The sequence below is a fragment of the Dermacentor variabilis genome, chromosome 6 (genome assembly GCF_050947875.1).
Source record: "Dermacentor variabilis isolate Ectoservices chromosome 6, ASM5094787v1, whole genome shotgun sequence".
Taxonomy (NCBI): Eukaryota; Metazoa; Arthropoda; class Arachnida; order Ixodida; family Ixodidae; genus Dermacentor; species Dermacentor variabilis.
The window spans coordinates 24,800,060-24,820,264 of NC_134573.1; the positions used below are offsets into that span (position 1 = coordinate 24,800,060).

The 20,205-nt window shown below is 44.9% G+C and overlaps 1 protein-coding gene across 6 annotated transcripts in view; it reads right to left on the reverse strand.

Annotated features, from left to right (window-relative positions):
• Positions 1-20,205, reverse strand: part of LOC142584689 (uncharacterized) — a 132,279-nt gene that overhangs the window by 30,181 nt on the left and 81,893 nt on the right. For all 6 annotated transcript variants that reach the window (XM_075694884.1, XM_075694882.1, XM_075694879.1 and 3 more), the window contains one exon: positions 2,628-2,717. In XM_075694884.1, the coding sequence (XP_075550999.1) occupies positions 2,628-2,717 (90 nt within the window). The remainder of the gene's footprint in view (positions 1-2,627; positions 2,718-20,205) is intronic.

Genomic DNA, 20,205 nt, shown 5'->3' on the forward strand with positions numbered 1-20,205 from the left:
TTTTATTAGTCATATCATAAGAAGACAGTTCTTATTTTTTCTTATGATATGAAACAAGCTAGCGTGTCCTGTCACGCGGCGCGGCACTGTACCCGCAGCGCAGCCAGAGCGATAGCTGATTTCGTCTTCTGAGACAGCGGAGTCCCGAGGCCTGTGATTTCGCCGTGAGTAGAGCGACTTGCTATGTGCACCCTTTCTTGTTTTCGGTCTGACAACCTAAGCTCCGTACAGCCGCACATCTAGAATTCCGCTTAACTTCGTCTGTCACTGCGAACCATTTACGTGGATGGAGTATCGCAAATTCCAGCCTAGAGCTTGGCACATTCCATTTGCTGGCGAGCTATTGACGCAATGCGGGGCCCGCATTTCTACTAGTTTCTCGTTCAGCACTTAAATAGGAGCCTGCCAGGGAGTCATGTGTAGGCGCTGACATTTGCGAGGCTGTCGTTCCGCTAACGAGATAGTTTGCCAACGTTCACTGGATCGCGCCACTAGCACAACACCATGGGGTTTATTTGTTGCCGGCCAGTTTCAACGGTGATAGCAATAGGCATCAGCATCATCGTAATCATCCCCACAATACAGTTTAGAAGTCTGTGCCTGGAAATCCGGGTTAGTTTTTGCGTTGTGGTGGAACTACATAGGCATGGACGAATAAAACGCAGGGTTATGTGTCCATGCACTACAGTCATCTGTGCTACACAGAGTTCTTTATGGTAACATTATACCAACCAACCCAAATCACAACCCTAATTGCAAATATTGTCCGGCGCAAAGCCATCGCGGATTAGGGGGCGCTAAGCCTCACCTTATGAAATAGGAATTGCATTGTCTGAAAATTAAGGCAAGTGTCCGGCGATTGCAGGAATTGGAAAATTTTCTTTTTAATCTTCTTTTACATAGCTGAGAGCACGCTGAAGCGGAAGCACGAACGAAGAGTTTTCGTCTGGGCGAGGTTGCATCTGAGGGACAAGCTTCTCGGCGAACATACTACGAACGTCGCAAGTCTGATTTTGTTACTTTCCAGCTCGTCGCACAACATTGACGTCAGACTTTTATCACTTCCGTTGAAGGTGACGTCGGTACTGCTACCACACTAGCTTGAAAACCAAGTATTTTGTGGAAAATGACGGCCGAAAAATATACAGATGGCTGTAACGCCATGTCAACATTGACAACAACTATGCTATGTACGCCGGTAGCTGGAGCAGTCATTGCAGCTTCTTAGGAGCTTGAGTGCCTATGAATCTGTTGAATGCCAATGTTCCTTGGGAACCGGTAACCAACCCGTCCTAACCTAGTGGCCTCTATTGCAGACGATCTGCTGGCGGGCTGTGGTACCTAAATCAAAGGTCTGAGTATCACCTTGGCAGTTGTTCTTAGTCTGTGGAAGTACAACCTAACAATGGTAGTAATGGTATTCAACTCATTGGAGGCTGCGGAGCTGAAGAACTTTAAATGACTTGAATTGGCCTTCATGGTCTGTATATGCAAAAAATAAGTTATTCGTCAGCCATGTCTTAGCCAACTTACAATAAATAGCTTGCCATCATTCAACTAGGAACAAACGTCGAGGTGCACTTTTTCGTTTTATGTTACTACTGTTTCCATCTGTTCCCATCCGGCTTATACAAAAGTTCCCTTTTTCACACTTTGTAAAGGTAGGTTGAGGAACTTGTGCTAACAAGAAGGCTCTATACACGTCTCACAAGCTGCAGAATAATGTGGGTACGCAGGATTTAGAAAGCAGTAATTAATTGACCTACTAGCCAATCGTCTGTTTTACTTACTGGAAAAAAGGTAATTTTGTTGGGAATATGAAGTGTGGTAGCATTCGGTACACGCGGACAACGAAAGGACTGCAGGCAAATACTTGCGGGGAATAACCATTTGTCCAGTAGTTACATCAGGTACGGCTTTTATGATGCCACCTAATAAAAGAGTTCGCAAGAATTCATGCGCACAAGCTGTCTAAATTTACTACAAATCAGAATCCGTTTATTACCCATACAACAATCACGACATACACATGTTATTCACAGGAAACAAGAATACTGAATCGCAAATTAAGAATGAAAGGGCAAAGTTCCCTAAGGTTCGGTGAAAGCCATTTTAATAACCTGATTAATATATAACCTCCATAACCTTCCATTACCTCCATAAGAAGCAAACAGCCGTTGTTAGCTAATAAGATGAATGGACCTTGAATGGCATTTGTCCTGGCATTGCTTAGAAGTGCTTCACATGTTTATGTTGCATCGAATGTAAGTGAAAGTGCTTCATTGCCGGAGACGCCACTCAAATAGATGAAGAAGTTGTGTAGCGGGTAGAGGATAAGTAAATACGAGGACAAGCTCATTATTTCCCTTGTGTTCCTGTTTTGTATGGCATTACTACACTAGTCGCCACGCAAAACCAACCAGCCCAATCTGCCACCCTTGATTAAAGTAAATAATATAGTAGGACCAGAAGTTAGTGGTACACCAGAGTTGCCAACACTTTAATTATTTTTATTGTTTATAAATTAATGGCGATGTTAATTGCCGTGGAAGATGTTTCCGCTAATGTGATATCCTGACCTGTGTTAACGAATCCCCGCAGCCTAATTGTCACTATACAACACTCACCGACTTTGTAGAGGCATCTGCGTTCGATGCAAACCATGCCAGATCGCTCACATTCCCAGTCCATAGTGCATTCTTGTCCCTCAGGTACCACTGCAAACATCCAATACACGTAGCCAGGTCCAGGGCACCGCACTAAATTCTGCAACACAATTCTTCACAAAGCACAGCGCTGTCTCCACGAGTGTACCGTACTCTGCTTTCCTGCATTACATCAGACCCCATGAAGCTGCTATCGCGACAGGATAAAACAAGCAGCGAGTGATTTGAATCACAATCGCTGAAGGGCGCTGCGACTTTGACTTCCTGTTCACTTGCTTTCCCTGCCCTACACGTCCACCCATAGATAGGAAATCCGACATTGCAACAATAAATAATATTTAATGTGTAGAACAAGCTTATACAAGTACTTTATGCATAAAAAAGCTTATATTTTGTGGTGTTTATTGATTGCTTTGTTAATCAGTTATTGAAAAGCCGGCAGATCCCACGCCCTGTGGGAATCGATGTAATGCGAAGTAGTGTGCGGGGAGCCTACCAAGTTAACTATGGACCGTGAGAGCGCCAAGGCGTAGGCGGTTGTTTTAAGGCCTACATGACACGTATATCATGACATTCATTTCATGACCTATCATTTATCTTCGTCATACACTCTCGTCATGCTATGCAAATTTCGCCATATACCGAGGTAAAGAAACGACTGTGAATGCACCAAGACATAGGCGGCTGTTTCATTACCTACATGACACGCATGTCATGACCTGTCATTTATGCTCCCATACACTCTTATCATAGCATGTCAATTTTGGTACATACCAAGTCAGCGAAACGACTATGAGAGGGCGAAGATGTAGGCGGCTGTTTCACGACCTAAGCGGCACGCTTACGATATTCATACCGTGACCAATTATTTATGTTCGCCATACCCTCTTGCGATACTATGCCAATTTTGGTACACACCAAGAGGCAGGCTGCTGTGTGATGACCTAAATAACACGCGTGTCTTGATATTCATGTCATAACTTGTCATTTATGTGTATCATACTATGCCAGTTGCTATGCTATGCTATGCCAGTTGTGGTACACACCAAGTTAACGAAACGACCATGAGAACAAGACATGGGCTGCTGTTTCATGACTTACATGACATACATTTCATGATAATCATGTCATGACCTTTCATTTATGTTCGTCATACACTTTTCTCATGCTAGCCAATTTTTGTACCTACCCAGTCAACGAAACGGCCACGAGAGCAACTAGACGTAGGCGGCTGTCTCATAAGCTACATAACGGAAATATCATGATATTCATGGCATGACCGATCCTTTACCCGCTGTGGTTGCTCAGTGGCGATGGCGTTGGGCTGCTCAGCGCGAAGTCGCGGGATCGAAACCCGGCCACGGCGGCCGCATTTCGATGGGGGCGAAATGCGAAAACGCCTGTGTACTTAGATTTAGGTGGACGTTAAAGAACCCCAGGTGGTCAAAATTTCCGGATTCCTCCACCACGGCGTTCCTCATAATCAGAAAGTGGTTTTGGCACGTGAAACCCCATAATTTAAGAAAATGACCTATCATTTACGTTCGTGATATACTCTTGTTATACTACGCCAAGTTTGGTACCTACCAAGTTAAGGAAACGACCACGAGAGTAATAATACGTAGGCGGCAAGGTAGATAGATACTGTCAGAGTGCCAAAAGCTCACCAATAAATGCTTCGCATTTAAAAGACTTCATATGCTTTTGTTAACCGCGCACATGTATTGCGTCACAATGACAATGGCTCATAGAAGTTGCTCATGCGCAGCGACCTTCATTGCCTCCTCATATCCGCCAAATGTCCTCGTACATCTCATAAATCTAGTTCCTTTTCGTAGTTTATTAAGGCCATGTAAAGGAAGCTTATTTTTCGGATAGCCCTTAATTGCTTGATTAAAGAAATGAATGTGGTGCATTCTTGACTACACATAATTTTAAAGCCAGCCTCTTTACTGCGGTGATTGAAGTCATGTGTGACCTAGTGCATATTCCGTACTATACAGAATTCATTTATTAGTTCTATAATCCTTCATATGTTCGCAAAAGGAATGACATTACTAGAGAGTTCAGAAAAGAAATAGCATAGGTCATGAAAATATGAATGAAGCTGTGAGGATTGTGAGGTATTGTTTCTGTTCTTTTGCAAGCGAAAAATTCGGTACATGTTGCCCACTGTCGGAATCGATTCAAACAATTCTTTTTTGTGTGTGTAATTGAGGGACGTTCGTCTGGTTAAGCGAACAAGTACAAGTATAGAGAAGATGACAAGCTTGTACACATGTCACATGGAAATGGCTCGGACAACGCAATCTCGTCACTCTCCAACACCAGACACATCAGACAGAAACCAATGTCTTGCCTGCACTACGCGACGAATCGTCCTCCTTTTAAACGATGTGTTTGTCAGACAACTTGTCTCCGCCCGTAAACAAAACGGTGCTTTTGCGCTGCTCTCTTATGACAGCCTATCTGCGCCATCCGCACTTACGCGCCATCCGCACTCACACTTGCACTTACGCGCAAGTGTGAGCTCGCGTTCGAAGCAATTCTTCGCCGAGTACAGTTTCTGCTGGGCTCCTAATGCCAGGCACAAGGTGATGCCCGCAATAGAGTAGAACGAGAGGGCTGAGACACGCACCAGCGCAAACTTACAACCAATTTTATTTTGTAACACTAGTCAATAAAAGCGCATTACCACACATGCACATTAAATATTAAACGCCGGTACTAGACGCGCCCATAAGCAAGCAAAATAATTCATCCATAGGAAGCTTTACACTTGGAAAACCAATTTTATTTGATTTGCACAACTCATTCAAACTATAGAACTTGTTCCCAAAAGGGAACAATAGCGCAATTTGTATACACAAGGCATAATTTTTTGTGAGTTTTGCGGAAGCCTATGGCCTTCACTTGTGGTAAGCCCTTGGAGAATGAATATGCAGGTGTAATTTGCACACTCGGCACATCGTTCGGGTGCTTTTCGAGCTTTGCGTGCCTAATTACACAATATGATGACCCTTCTCTTTTTTCTGCAGTGGAACGAGAAGGCCCCAATCCGTGTTGGTCTGCCTCGAGATATGACCCGCTTAATGATTAGGCCTTGTACTACGCGCTTGAAAATTGTAACTGATCACGCTTTGACTCAATTCCGACCTCCACACAAAGCCTCCAAGCAGCAATGCCAAGTGTTACCGGCCAATTGCTAAGCATTCACCAGTACCACTTTTTTTACTTTAATGTCATGGTCCCTAATAAAGCCATCAAGATAGCTAACGCCTGCTAAATGCGTGTAGTATTCTTGAATTACTTTCGGCTGCGGCACATTCACCCTCTTTCGCTCCTTCTGGCTATAGTGACTGGCTGTTGTTGTGTGAGTTGCGTGGTAGCTTGTGGCAATGCATATGCAGTTATTCTTGGTTATACTTCCAAGCAAGCGTTTGACAATCAAGTATGTAGTTAGAAATCCCGTGTTTCGTTTGGAAACTTCTTTTGACTCTTAGAAATGTCCATATCTTGTCTTTTTGTTGTCATGGTTCCTGTAGCCCAAAATCCCCGCACCTTCAGGTCTTGTAGATGCGCTATAATTATTCACAATATTGTGTAGTTTGTTGGCGCTTCTACAAATTTCAGCACATTCATTACAACGCGCGTTCTGGGTGGCTCTTTCATGTTCTCCTGATCACCTTTTCCACGATAGGCGTCGCTGTGAAATGGGTAATCATATGAAGATGAGAAAATCAATAAATTGTTGCTCAAGCGCGTTGCCTTTCCCTTTATGAAGATTATGCAGCTGCGCCAAGGAAAATATGGCCACTTGGCCCATCATCACCATGATTAGTTTTCAAAAATTTCAAATTGAGGGAGTGAAGTATTACCTATAGTCAGGTACAACTTTAGAAAGAAGGGGGCGTTTACTCCTCCGAGGCGGATGCACACGAAAGTCCACCAATGGGCGCGCACTCTGGACTGACGTCATGAGCCGGACGGCCGATGACCCCGCCGACGGAGAAGATGGCTGCCCACGCTTCAAACTGGGCCAAGTCGCGTCAGCTGTGTGCGTCGGCCCCTCGTCACAGTGAATTCCCAAACTGTTTGTGATAGTCTATCATGCCAGAAATATTACTGCGAGTTTACGATGCGGCATTTGTGCCGCGTGCGTTTATTCTAAGTCGTGATCCGGCGAAGAAACATTGCAGGGAGCATCGCTGACCCTGCGCTACGCTTTGCCTGAAAACAGCATCCCGTGGTGACCGCTGCAAACACACATTCTGCGTGTTTGTTCCATGTTTCTTTTTTTTGTTCCCGAGTGAACTTACGACGAGAAAAGCTTGCCAAAGTCCGGTGCCTACTGCCAGGGGTGAGTGTGTTCGTTTACTGTGTCGCTGCGTTTTTCGTCGGGCGGGGTGAAGTGATGGAGCAAAACCAGTTTCAGGAGAAATGAGAAAAGGCGTGCGCGCATGAAACAAACCTACGAGTGTGTCAACAGAAAACATTTGCGAAAGAAGCTTCCAATGCAAATATTTGTCGCCGTCAACTTACTGTAAACGATCGCCGTCACCACAAAGATAGTCGAGCGTCTAGCGGCGGTGTTCGAGCGTTGGTTAGCACCGTCGATTGATTGCTGTCCACCAGTGCTCACTGCACGCGCAAGCTGTAGAGTGCGTGCTGTGACACAATCACGCATAAGGTGTGTTGCCAGCGCTCGATATGCTTTTCCACAACACATCTCGACGCTGCTTTTGAATTCTCGTGATATATTGCAATTAAAAATTCCCAAGACATTGCTAAGAGAACGGTAAAAAGAAAAAAAGGCATACAGAAGTTAGGCACAGCTGCTTGTGAACCGGCTCCTAATACCTCTACCCGCGTCTGTTTGTAAATGTGTGTATTTTTTTCTTGCGCTTGGGTGCTATGCAGGATGCGCCGAGTTTGGTGAAACTCGGTATCTTCATGAGCTCTGGCGACACCCCAAGATGAAAACACAAATGGTACCGAGACACAGTTTATCTTTTGACAAGCCTCCAGCTTCATTGGTTTATCTAGGTTCACTCTGGGTGGCTGTCATTCCTTGGGCGTTGCCTCCTGGGCGGTCGACAAACTGGGGGTCACGTGATTATACCGTCGGTGCATGGTCGTGCCTTCTCTCACTTGTTCGTCGTTCCACCGAGTGCATTACATGCACAAGCAAGTTATAAAACAAATGCATTTAGTACAATAATATTAGTTTCTTTAACGTGGTTTAGAAGCATTTTAAAGCTTACAAGATGTACACTCAATGTGTATTAGACTAAATTGTAATTTAGTACGCTTCGCATTATACCACGAGGGAACGCTGTGGTGGCGTCATCACATGCATTCACCGGGCGAGCATGGCGGCTAAACATCGAAGAGGCCCAGTGTAAAGAAACTCGTACAACGAGCTTGCAGTGCGCGACGTAGTGATCAGGCTCGACGATGACCACTATTTCTTGGATAGTTCTGTTCCGTGAGTAACCTTTCCGTGCACCCCGTAAGACTACCAATAGCTTCGGCGATTTTACAGATGGCAACGCGCACCTACTGTTCACGGCGCAATGCTGAAGAAACAGCTTGTCCGGTGCTGCTTCTACGAGTGCGCTGAGTTCCTCCACTCTGCGTCACTGCGAGCGTCACGAATATTATATAGTGTGTGCAAAAGAAAGACAGCCTATAAAGCAACGATGCGACAAGGAGGTGGTGGCGACGATGGATCTCGCTACCAACACAGTGAAGGAGACATCGACAAACTGCAGATAAGTATGTTTCTACTGTTTCATATTTAGCATAAAAGAGTGCACGGATTAAGTCACTTTCGTAGTAACGAACTGATTGTACAGCAGTTTAAAAAAGGCTTTGAGAACCAATGAGTGTTCGTGCTTTTACATGCACGTGGGCCCGCGAAAATATGGAAAAGATAAAGGTAACCTTTACTAACTCGATGAGATAACAGAAATTCATGAGTGACATTAGGCCCGCAGAATCTATAGAAGAATACCTTTATCCAGATGAAATATCAATAGCATGTACTGGTATAAAGCAGGAAACTTATACCAAAATTTCATGGTTTGAACAGCACATGGAAGGCATTACCGAATCGTGATCGCCACGTTACCGATATCCTTGAAGAAAGCTTAAAATAATTGCATTCTACCGGTTATGCAATATGGGACATAAACCTGGAGGTTAACAAAGAAACTTGAGAAGTCGAGGCCTGCGCAGAAAGCAAAGTAACAAAAATTGTTGGAGATAGCATTCAGGCATGAAGACAGTGGCGTAGTAAACCGTGGCAACTGATGTGCTAGTTGAGATTAAGAAAAAAAAATGGAATCGGCAGGCAGGCCATGCACGTCTTCAATCGCTTGTTGCCAATTCATAACAGGCGATTACATACGCGTGACAGAATGGATGTCAAGGAGAGAGAACTGCAGCCGAGGATGGTAGAAAATTGTGTAATGGGACAAACATATGATTTTTGTAGGCATAGGATGCAATCAGCTTGTATAAGACGGGAACGCATGGAGAAGCATTTGTTTTGCAGTGAACAAAAATAAGTTTGTGGTGCTGACATTAGAGACTCGTGAAGGTGCGGGGACACCTCAGCTTCTGGCACACTAATCAACACGACAACTGGATCTGAAAAAGAGAACCCTATTTATGAAAAATAAAGCAACGTCCCAACACATTGTTTTATTATGCATACTACACTAAATGCTTCCACAGTAAAGGGCACTTAGTACCAATAGTGCAACGAGTATTTTTCTTTGTATATAATGGTTTAAATGTGGTTGATTTATTGCAATAATCCACTTTTTTTTTTTGCAGAAAAACTTTCTGCTGCTGTAGGCACTCAACCACCTGGTGGCAGTAGGCGAGTGCCAGGCACACCCAGAAGACACCTTATAAAGGAGTTTTCAGTTTATTATTTTGTTTATTATTCAAAAACATGAATACAATTATTACAGTAAACATTGTGCTGTGCATTTTAGGACATTTGTAACATGCACTTGGTGTCTCTTCAAAATGGGCAAAAACGTAAGACAACCTGTGCCACTCATGGACCATGTAAATGAAAAATACACTAATGCAGCATACAAGTCATTGTGCTGTTTGTTCTTTCTATGTACAAGAATACAGTGCATGTTGATTAGCCACAAGTTGAACGGTGTGTGTAATTCACAATGAAAAGACAGGAAACAGCAGGAGCTTAATAATGCTATCACCTATAGACTGTGCATTACTGCAACACTCCCCGATTCAAACATGCCATTACATGCATGTTCGATACCACATATTCTTTAACAATGTCATATATTAGCATGTACTAATTTTCACACATCTTAAGCCCTTGCATAGCTCACTTCTGATGTATCCATTTCATAGGCCAAATAATTGTACACTTTGTCCTTCTGTGTTGCATGAAAAGCGGCATCCTATGCAGTCGGATACAACTTCAGAAGACGGGAGAGGCCCCGCCCAGATGACCAAAACGCAGCAGCCGATTGCCTCCACGTCTAAAGAAATAGTCCCTCTCCAACGTGCAGGTATTAGTGCGTCCGGCGGCACGACGTCAGTCTAGAGTGCGTGCCCATTGGTGTAGGCTTGTGTTCACCTGCTTTTAAAGTGCGAATTCCGCGGCCTCCTAAAGTTGCATCCGACTATAGAATCGCGTAATGCCTTGCACCGATTGCATAGACTTTAGCAACTTGACAGCACACAGTGATAGGGAACAGAAGTTTATAAAGGCATCCAAGCAAAGCTGGCTGGCGACACTTCCATTATGAGGGGCTGTAAAAAGGTCTCGCCAAATATTCCCATGACGTCTTTGAAAAAGAGGTGATGTTTGGCACTGCTTTAGAATCAGAAACAGATCACAGTGAATGTTGTATACCACGTCAAAACAAACTGAGCTTGGTTATCTGCACAGCTCCACAGCATGTAATGGAAGCTTGGGCTTCACATAGGAAACAAACTGCTCTGTCCGGTACAATTTTGAGGCCGGTATGGCACCTGTTGTGTCAACAGTGTCAAGATACAAATTACACTTTTCACAGCCCATTAATTTCGCCATTATTTTTGTATGACGGTTCTTTCAATCAGTGCTTGTATTACATGTTCAGGCGGATTTGAAAGCAAAGCTTTGTTTGCAAACCTTCAGACTTCCATAATTCTGAGGCAAGGCACTGGCATGTTGTCGAATAGCTCAGACTTTCTCGGTCCTGCACCAAAGAAGCACAATGCTCTATTTGTAGTTGGATCTCACAACAATTCGACGGCACACAAGGAAGAGTAACACACACAGCAGAGCGTTCTGCTGTGTGCATTTCTCTTCTTTGCGTCCCGTCGAATTGTTGTGCAATTCAACTTCAAGCTTCTATACCAATACACCCCGTCTTCAACCTCTAGTTATTAGGCCACAATGGCGCACATCTTTGAAATGCCCCAATACAAATTAGCTCTAAAAAATTACAGGAGTTAAATTTTGCAGCACAGGTGTACGCACGTGCCATATTCTTTACCACTAAACTCACAGGAATCAAAGGGGCAAGCATTAGCCAGCCTTACTGTTGCCGTTACCGTCATCATCATGACTCCAATGGAAAGACAGTACCACTTTTTAGTAAAAGGAGTGCCGGAGGGGAAGGTGTGACAGCGAGGCTTACAATAAAGATGGCGGTTACAAGACATGTTCAATGCCAAAATATGCTGCATGTCGCTCATCCTACTTTGGCATTGCGGCAAGCTTTTACTCGTTAGAGCGTATCACGTTTTGTGGAATCATTGCTCTAAAGCTGCACAAAAGGTCTTTTTGCTCAGCAATTCTCATATTTACTATGGTGGGTAAAAGACCCACTTGTTATTGGCATCTGCACCACGTTTATCCCGATATGCACTTTTGCCTTGGTGGTTCATGACATCTTTACGCACACCGAGTTCTGCAGAGCATTGGATCTGCATTGTTCTACTGTTTAAGAATTAGAGCCCCATTGTGAGACGAAAACATATGATTTATCCATCCAGAATAACGCTACGCCCCCCCCCCAAAAGAAAGAAAGAAACACTGAACCTCTGGCATACGCATAAACAGTGAAAAGAGCAATCTGAAGTATTTTGTTCATGCAAGCTAGCACACTGAGATTCTCAATGCATTTTCATTTCGCCACAAATGCATAGGCACAACCAGCTTGGAGCAGCATCCAGATCTCGCGCTGCAACAAATTGCGCAGCGCCTCGGTCTTTCACAGTGCGGCCATAGATGACTAAAATTCAGTATTACCGAAATTCAGCATTATGCATACTAAGTAACTTCACCAATGAAGAACCCCAAGTTCTTTATGAGATTAGCATTCATAGGCTACTTCACACAATTTGTGATATCCATTTATCTATTTATACTTAATTAACCTCTATCCCAAGAAAGTGAGCCATTTGGAAGGCACCCTGACAGACAAGTAGAACAATCGGCAAAAAGCCAGCAACCAGCGACAAAGTCAGTATCATAGGCAGCCGCATGTGAGATGTCGGTAACACAAAATATAAGTCGGCTACACAGAAGTGACAAATTTGCAATATGGTGCGTCTAGACATTGCTTCAATGCTAATCACAGTAACGCTGACATTGAAGGCGCCTTAATTCCTAGGTACGTTCTGTCGACACACCCGACTACGTTCGTAATGTTCCCATGAAGTAGGAAGCATTCTTTATGTATGCCCGCTCAGCCGCAGTATTCGAGAAAGCTTTCCACCGCTTACGCACTGGCGCATCAATAAGCGCGTCGGACACATCTCTGACAGCGGCTAAGAGTAGTTTGATGACGTCCATTGTAACGCTCGGCGCCGACGATTCCCTCAAAACGCCCAGTCCTGTAGAAACGGAGGGCACAGAGGACTTGCTCTACGACGGTGAGCGAATGATGCCCGCTACGCTTTCTCCGCAGACGAGAGTCTTCGACTAGCTCCTTACACAGCCAGGATAAAATGACGCTGAAACTCCATGTCGGTCATGTAGGAGGACGAGTCCAGACGGTCATACTGACGCTTGCTGCCGCTGGATCCAATGATACAGGCTGATGCTGCCGCCGCCATGTTCCCGAATTGAACTCGGAGGGGGTTTCGCGACGTACGAGTTTCGCACGAGTTCGCCTGTTAATCAAAACCAGAGGCCATGCCCCGCGCGAGGCATGTAACTTGTGCGCGCACCCACCACGGTTGGGCCACGCCCAACTTATTTTTCGGCAACAGCGACGCGGTGTCGAGCTGAGAGGCATCAACAATCTGGACCGCCGACACAAAACACGCACAACGCGCTGTCATCGGTGATGTACTGAGCACCACTATCAAAAACAAAGCGTTGACTGTCGCTGGCTTATGCATAGATCTTCTAGGGCTAAGATGGCCCCACAACACGGTTTCATTACCTGCAATGCGGCGACGTAGTGCAAGGTAAATAATTATCGGCACGTCACTGTAGCTGCTTGCAAGGCGTCGATACGCCGAGGGGGACGACGATGCTGAGGAGTGCGTATCGCAGCAGTCGTTTGAGATGGCTGCTCTGTCATCGTTGACGTATAGGAGCCACAGCGTCGTAAACACGATCAGCGTCCGAGAATCGCTCGCTCTTCTAGAACCAGTGCAAGACCTTTCTCGGTTCGAAGTCTCATTTCATAACTGCACACAAGAGCCCTTACCTGCCAAAATGCGATTGCTGCGGTGTTGTTACGATATCCATCTGCGATCGCTGTTGGCTCCAACAGAGGTAATCCGCAAGCACCTTGGAGTGCACAACACACTCAAATACTACGTACATGCGCTCGGAGGCACCTTCACTGGGCAAGCGATGACAAGCGATGAATTGTGTCGCCGGGAAACACGCACTTCTTCGCAATGTATCGCAGAGGCTTCGCCCACAAAGATGAACTCGTACATTTTCACTGAACTGCGTCACTACGGGCCCTAAAATAACGCGCCGCCATTTTGCAGCGACAGCCGTTGCTCCCGTATCTATGACTAATGTGTCGTTTTTAGTTCGTAAAGCCGGAGCCTTAACAGCCTAGTGAAGCGCCTGCGATGAACAGCCGTACCGCGGCGCTGCGTTTCTATTTCCCTACTAGAGAAAGAGTGGGCATGACCCTCCATGGGTCATGACTGACTTTATTGAGAATAGTACTGCAGCGCCCCTAGGGCGACTTCTGATAGTATGAACACCCTCGTGCGTGCGACCCTCTTCAATGAAATTGCTTCTAAGCTTTCGCCTCACTATCGCCACTCGCGGCGAGAAGTACGAAATTTAATAATTTGCTCAATCTCCGTTCGTCATCAGAAATTTCTAGCATTCAAAACGAAAAATATTAAAGAAAGAAATAGTAAAGAAATAGTAAAGAAATAAAAATGTTCGTTATATTATTTGTTTTATTTTAACGTATTCGTTTGAGTGAAAGTGTAGGTGCAAGAATGCGCCGCATTTACCCTGTTCGCATTCGATGAGGGATAGAAAGATAGTGCCCGAAAAAGGAGGCACGCCCTTGACGCGCCCGGTAAAGGCGTGACAAGCAGCTCACGGCAAGCGTGCAGACAGACAGCGGGACAGTCACGGTATTGCGAAGTTGCGATAATCCGGCGATAACCAGACGCGGCGCTGGCGCGTTTCGTTGTGCAGCCTTCTGCGCTTTAAACGTGGAAGCAGCGTGCCGCGCAGGGTGCGCTCATGTTGTCATACGCGCCTTTTTGTCTACATATTTTCTTGCCTGTAGCTTTTGCGCGTTCTGCGCTATCTCCGTTCACTGACTGCCGTCGAGCAAACTCGGGTAAAACTCGGGTCAACGAGAAACTCGGCGCATCCTGCATAGCACCCCTTGTCAATTTTTTTTATTTCCCACATTTCTTTATTTTTGACATTTTCCCAGTTTTCGCGTTTGTGGGTGAATACGTGCCTGCTTCCATGCGTGTTTGTGCTTACCCTTATTTCTGTCTTTTTACTTTATATTAGCATTTGTTTTTGCTAGTTTTCTTTCAGCAAATTCTTTTTACACATCTTCAGTAACCAATCTCGTTCAAAGCCCTAACTCCTGTAAACAGCAGGGCTGGCCTCTTCCATCTCATTAAAGGCTTTCTCACTGGTCTACCTCGTATTCTCAATCTGCCTACTCGCTGTGTTTGCTGTCGCCCGCTTCCTGCGTTGTTGCCGCAATGTGATTAAACAGCTTGCTTAATACAAATTTTGATCGCCTATGAAAACATAAAGGTTTACAGATACCTTTGCTTAAAAGCGTCATGTGCGTTGCACAGTACTTTTGCCTCTTACTTCTGTTCCTACTTATGCATCAGTGCATGTGATAGCTCGCCAGAAGTGCACATGAAAGGGTGCATATTGTGGAACATTGCTTTGCTATGCTGTTGCATTTTTCACGCTTTGAGTCTTAGTAAACTAAGGGTTTTGCTGCCCATCACATATGCCGGTGAAAATGTTCAACACAAATAATATTGTGCAGTAGGGTGTCGTTTCCTGTCTGACACTTTCATCGTTACAAAGACATTCTTCAATGAATGGAACGCAGCAAAGTAGTGCGCTTAGAGCTTTTTCAACTTTCACCGTTTATTACTTGACCAATGTCATTGTCTGAACCTCGCCGTCGCTATGCCGGTGGCTTGTGAATTAAATAATTGCCTCAATAAAACACATTCAACTTTCCTGAGCATATTTAGTACAAGCAATGCTAGCAGACCTATTCAGGGTGAAAAATTATGCTTACATTCGTGTTATTTGCCCGGCGAGCAAATAGAACAATGGCTGTGATTTGATGTGCAGACTGCAAACGGTGTCCTTTAAGCGTGCCCTCGACTGCTGCTATAAATAGGTACCCGAATGAGTATTTTAGGCCTCACTGAGCTAATGGTGTTTGATAAATGTTCTTATTCGCATTACTTGCCTGAGCCAGATAGCCAAAATAAACAATGCCATCACATGAATGTGCTTTTGCATGCAAGCTGCCAAGAGTGGCTGTCATTTTAGCGTTGATTGCTGCCGTTTTACCAACAATGGCTACGGCGTGACTGCGCTTTGTCGTGCTGACTGCTAATGGTGCCTTTCAAGCATGCCCTCGACCACTGCTATTAATAGCTACACACATGAGTATTTTGGGCCTCACGAAGCTAATGATGTATGAGAATTGTTCTCTTATCCGCATAACTTGCCTGAGCCAGACAACGAAAAGAAAGAATGCGACCACATATATGAATCTGCCTTTGCATGCAAATTGTTAAAAGTGGCGGTAAATTTCGCGTTGACTACTGTTGTTTCATCTACAATGTCTACGACATGGCTGCGCTTTGAAGTGCAGACGCTGAAGGTGCCTTTCAATTGTGCCGCCGACTGCTTCTATTTCACCAAGGGGCCCACCAAGCTCGACGGTGATTGCCCACTAAGCTAATGATGTTTGATAATTGTTCTCTTATTAACATTACTTGCCTGAGCCAGATAACCAAAAGAATGCAACCACATAATTATGCTTTGGCATGCAAACTGCCAACAGTGGCTGGAAATTTAGCATCGACTGCTGCTGTTTCACCTACAATGGCTACGCATGACTGCACTTTAAAGTGCAGACTGCTAAAGGTGGCTTTCAAGCGTGCCCCGACTACTGTTGTTTCATAACAGGGCCCGTCATGCTCGAGGGTGGCTGCCCAATATGGTATTTTGGACCTTCTGACATTGGCATTATTAATCTCAACAGGCTGGAAAAAAAAACAGTAGGGGCAGCACAACTACATGGAAGAAGGCCGCCTAACAGGGGCATGTTGCTCTGCATTGTTCTTATTTGTTCAAGTGACTTGGTGACTTGATGAAATTAAATGACTGTGCAGTGGAGTAAATCAAGCTGACGATGTGTTTTTGTTATTGCTTAGCTGCATGTTATAGCCTTTAGGTGCTTGTAAAGCTTGACAATGGCTCCAACACGGCTGTATTTTTTCCTTTCGAAATGCAGGCTGCCAACATTGGCGGTCAATTTCGCCTCGGCTGCTGCTACTTCACCATAGGGCCCGTCAACTCGAGAATGGCTGTCTTAGTGAGCACTTTGGGCCTCACTAAGCCAACGATGTTTTATAACTGTTCTCTTATCCACATTATTTGCTGATCCAGATAACCAAAGAAACAATGCGACCACATGAATGTGCTTTCGAGTGCAGGGTGCTAAGAGTGGCTCTCAGTTTCGCGTTCACTGCTGCTTTTCGTGTCAAGCTGGACATTGGCTGGCCGAATAAGCATTTTGGCCCCACAGCGTTATTCAGGGTTAATGATTGTATTCACATTCTGATTTTCCAACAATTTCAGCGCGTTTCCGTAACAATTCTTATATTGCGCACAATCTGTGCAGGACGTTACTTTTTCAGAAATGAGCTTCCATTAAAAGGAATATGTCACTAAATGAACTACTTATTTATATGCGAGGTCACAGGAGAATGCTTGGCTGCTGTGAACCCACCAGCAATTTTTTTAGCCCTAATAAGGGCTGTTCTTTCGTTAATAAGAAGCTGTTTGCTTCATCGAGTGGCTCAATGCCGGTCAGCTCACAGTCGGAGTAGCTTTCTTAAGTGTCATCTTCACCCAGTTGGATGATGATGGGTTGGATATGGTAACTCCAAGAAGTGTCAGACGGCCCTTTCAACTTCATTGTCTACGATGTAGCTTAGAAAGCGTGGCTTTACAGATGCTACCAACTGAAGCAGCTTATTTGTCAACATCCTTCCGCTATAGGAGATGTTTTTTCTCTTCAGCCACTACTGTATTTTTCCCTTCTTCCAAGCTGTCGTCAACAATTTCTCTTCTCGCTGGGAAAGGTAAGGTGCATTGTCCAAGACAAGGACGCTACCAGCAGATAACTTCTCCAGAACGTCATTAAACCATCCCTCGAAGCGATTGTCCTCCATTTCTTCGTGCTAGTCGCTTGTTTTTTGGCCTCGAAATATATCTAAGCAGCCGTCGACGAAGCCATCCTCGCTGTCATAATCAGGCGCTGGCCTTTTCCAGAAGATTGTTTCAGACCCGTCGACATGCCATTTGATCGAGCATATAGGCGCTTTTGGACCACGGTGTCTGTCCGAGTGTGTCCCGCCGTCCGCCATGTCTCGTCCAGGAAAAATATCTTTCGGCGTTCCGCCCGGTAGCGCTCCACGTCACGAAGGTAGCGATTCCGTCATTCAGCGATGTCATCCCGATCGATAAGCAGCGAATTGCGGCTCCTCTTCTCGCGCTTGAATCCGATCTCGACAAGTAGGCGACGCACAGAACACCGCTTCAGTGATGGGAAATCCATACGCTTCGAGAACTTGTTAGTTGTCATCTCGACCGTCGGTATCTCGTTGCGGCGAAAGAAAGCGTGCACACATGACCTCAGCGGGCACAACGTGAAGCTGCCATACTTCGTGCTGCGTCTTCTTTTCTCCGCATATCGTGGGCGCTTTTGCGAGGCCGTCGACAGTTTACCACCCGAAATTTGCGATGCTTTGTCCTCCCTCCTAACATTGAACACTGCTTTCGCTGACACCGAGAATCTCGGTGACAAACTTGGTCGTGGCCTCCACGCTGTGCTGAGGCTCACTGTTACGCCAATACGTGTAGCAGTGGAGGATCATGGTGCGTGAATCGCTGTTCATGATGTATCCACTCTTGTTCTTGTCGAGGCTCGTTGGTGGTGTGGACATCGAGGCGACACAAGGCTCGTTCGGCAACATATGAACGCATCCCGATGTCACCTTGCTGGGCTCCATGTCGGAAAACTCGCACGAAATGCATTGCGCCAACTGGCGAAATTGCAGGCATGCAAAAAAAAAGCGAGAAAGAAATTTCACAAAATACAAAAGAAAAACTATAAATTTTATGCTATTTTAAACCAAGAGTACTTATTTAAAACGATGAATAGAGCATTTTTGTACCTTTGCTGCCTCGAGTATTCATGCCCCAGGTTTTTAATGGTTATGATAAATGTATTGTTTTATGTAATTACTTGTTCAATAGCAATTGATTCATTTTAAGCTCGGGAAATGAGTAGTAAATGTGCGTGTACATGTAAGCAAGCGCAAACGCCATGCAGAGCTGCTCTTTCTACTTTGTCACTTACAGTGAAGCAAAGAATCAGACGACGCGCAGCTTTGTAGAAGGCAAGGGGTTGTCTTTCTCTCGCGATCCGGCGTGCGTTGTAGCATTTCAATCACAAAAGCTCTACCAAACCAGTCAACAAAATACAAAAACCTTTATTTATACTGAGAATTGCGTGTTCTAGAAGCAGTTTCTTTTTAGCGGGACTATTTTAGTCGCGGAGGCCATCGGCTGTCGCACTTCGGTCATCGGGCGGGGGACTCCCCTTTTTTCTCAAGTTTTACCCGACCATAGACGCAACAGGGAGCGCATCGTCGACAATATGTCTTATATTTCCAGCATTGCACTATCTGCCGCATGAAGGTACTTCTTGATTAGCCACAAATTTTCCCGTCTTATTGTACCCAACACAAGTGCTACAGCATTTGTCAAGTAAAAATCTGTACGAGGAAGCTAGTGGTAGCCACTGAAGAACAGAATTGCTTGAACTGACAAACTTCTTCCGTCAGTTTGAAACTATGGCCACACTGATGTCGCTCATAGCGATTAGATTCTTCAGTTATCAGTACATTTATTTTCTTTTGGAAGAAGTGGTTGAAACATTCAAATGGGTTTGCGTCCACCAATGCAGTGTAAGTTACTCGCAAGGGCTGGTCCTGTGCGCTATCCATTGAGATCCCATTGAGAGCGCTTCCATTTAGGAATCGGTGTCGCTTTTTTTCTTTGTTTTTTGTGCCTTTGAACGTACACATTCCTCATTCTCACCTTCGTATTCCTTGGAGTCCGATGTGTGAAGCTCTATTTGACCAGCCACTTCATTTGGCACCGCGTCTACATACGCCAGGTCGGCGCCGCCTTATTGTTCATCAGTGCGTACATCACATGCGTTTGGTGCGGTAAAAGCACAGAATGCACTTTCCCCGAAAAATCATTGTTGAAGAACAGGTCCAGTTTCCTCAAGTGACATAAACTTACGAGGAGGCATCGGCTTGGTAAAAAGTTTCATTCATTACGTCAGTAGCAACGGCGATTTCAGCAGCACGCACGCTACCGCTTTGTGCTATTGTTCCCATTTTGGAACATTCATGCGAACGCGCTGATGTTTGCACCATAACTCCGCCTAAATAAAGTTCTACATAATATGGCAGTGCGAGACACATCAGAAAAAACCACTGCACTAAAATGTTGCACAATAGTATCGGGTAACTTAACTAAGAGCCTTTGTTTTCGCTCCTTGCCGAAAGAACAATACGGCGGGAAAACTGACATGAAGTAGTAACCGCACGAACGGAATACGAAACTAATAACGGGTAATAGGTTGGTACTATTTAAACGCTTCGACCTTCTAGGACATGGTGAATTGTCATTTTATTACATTTTAAAAATATGCACGCGCTTCTGTAGCATTTTACAATGTCGCTGTGATTT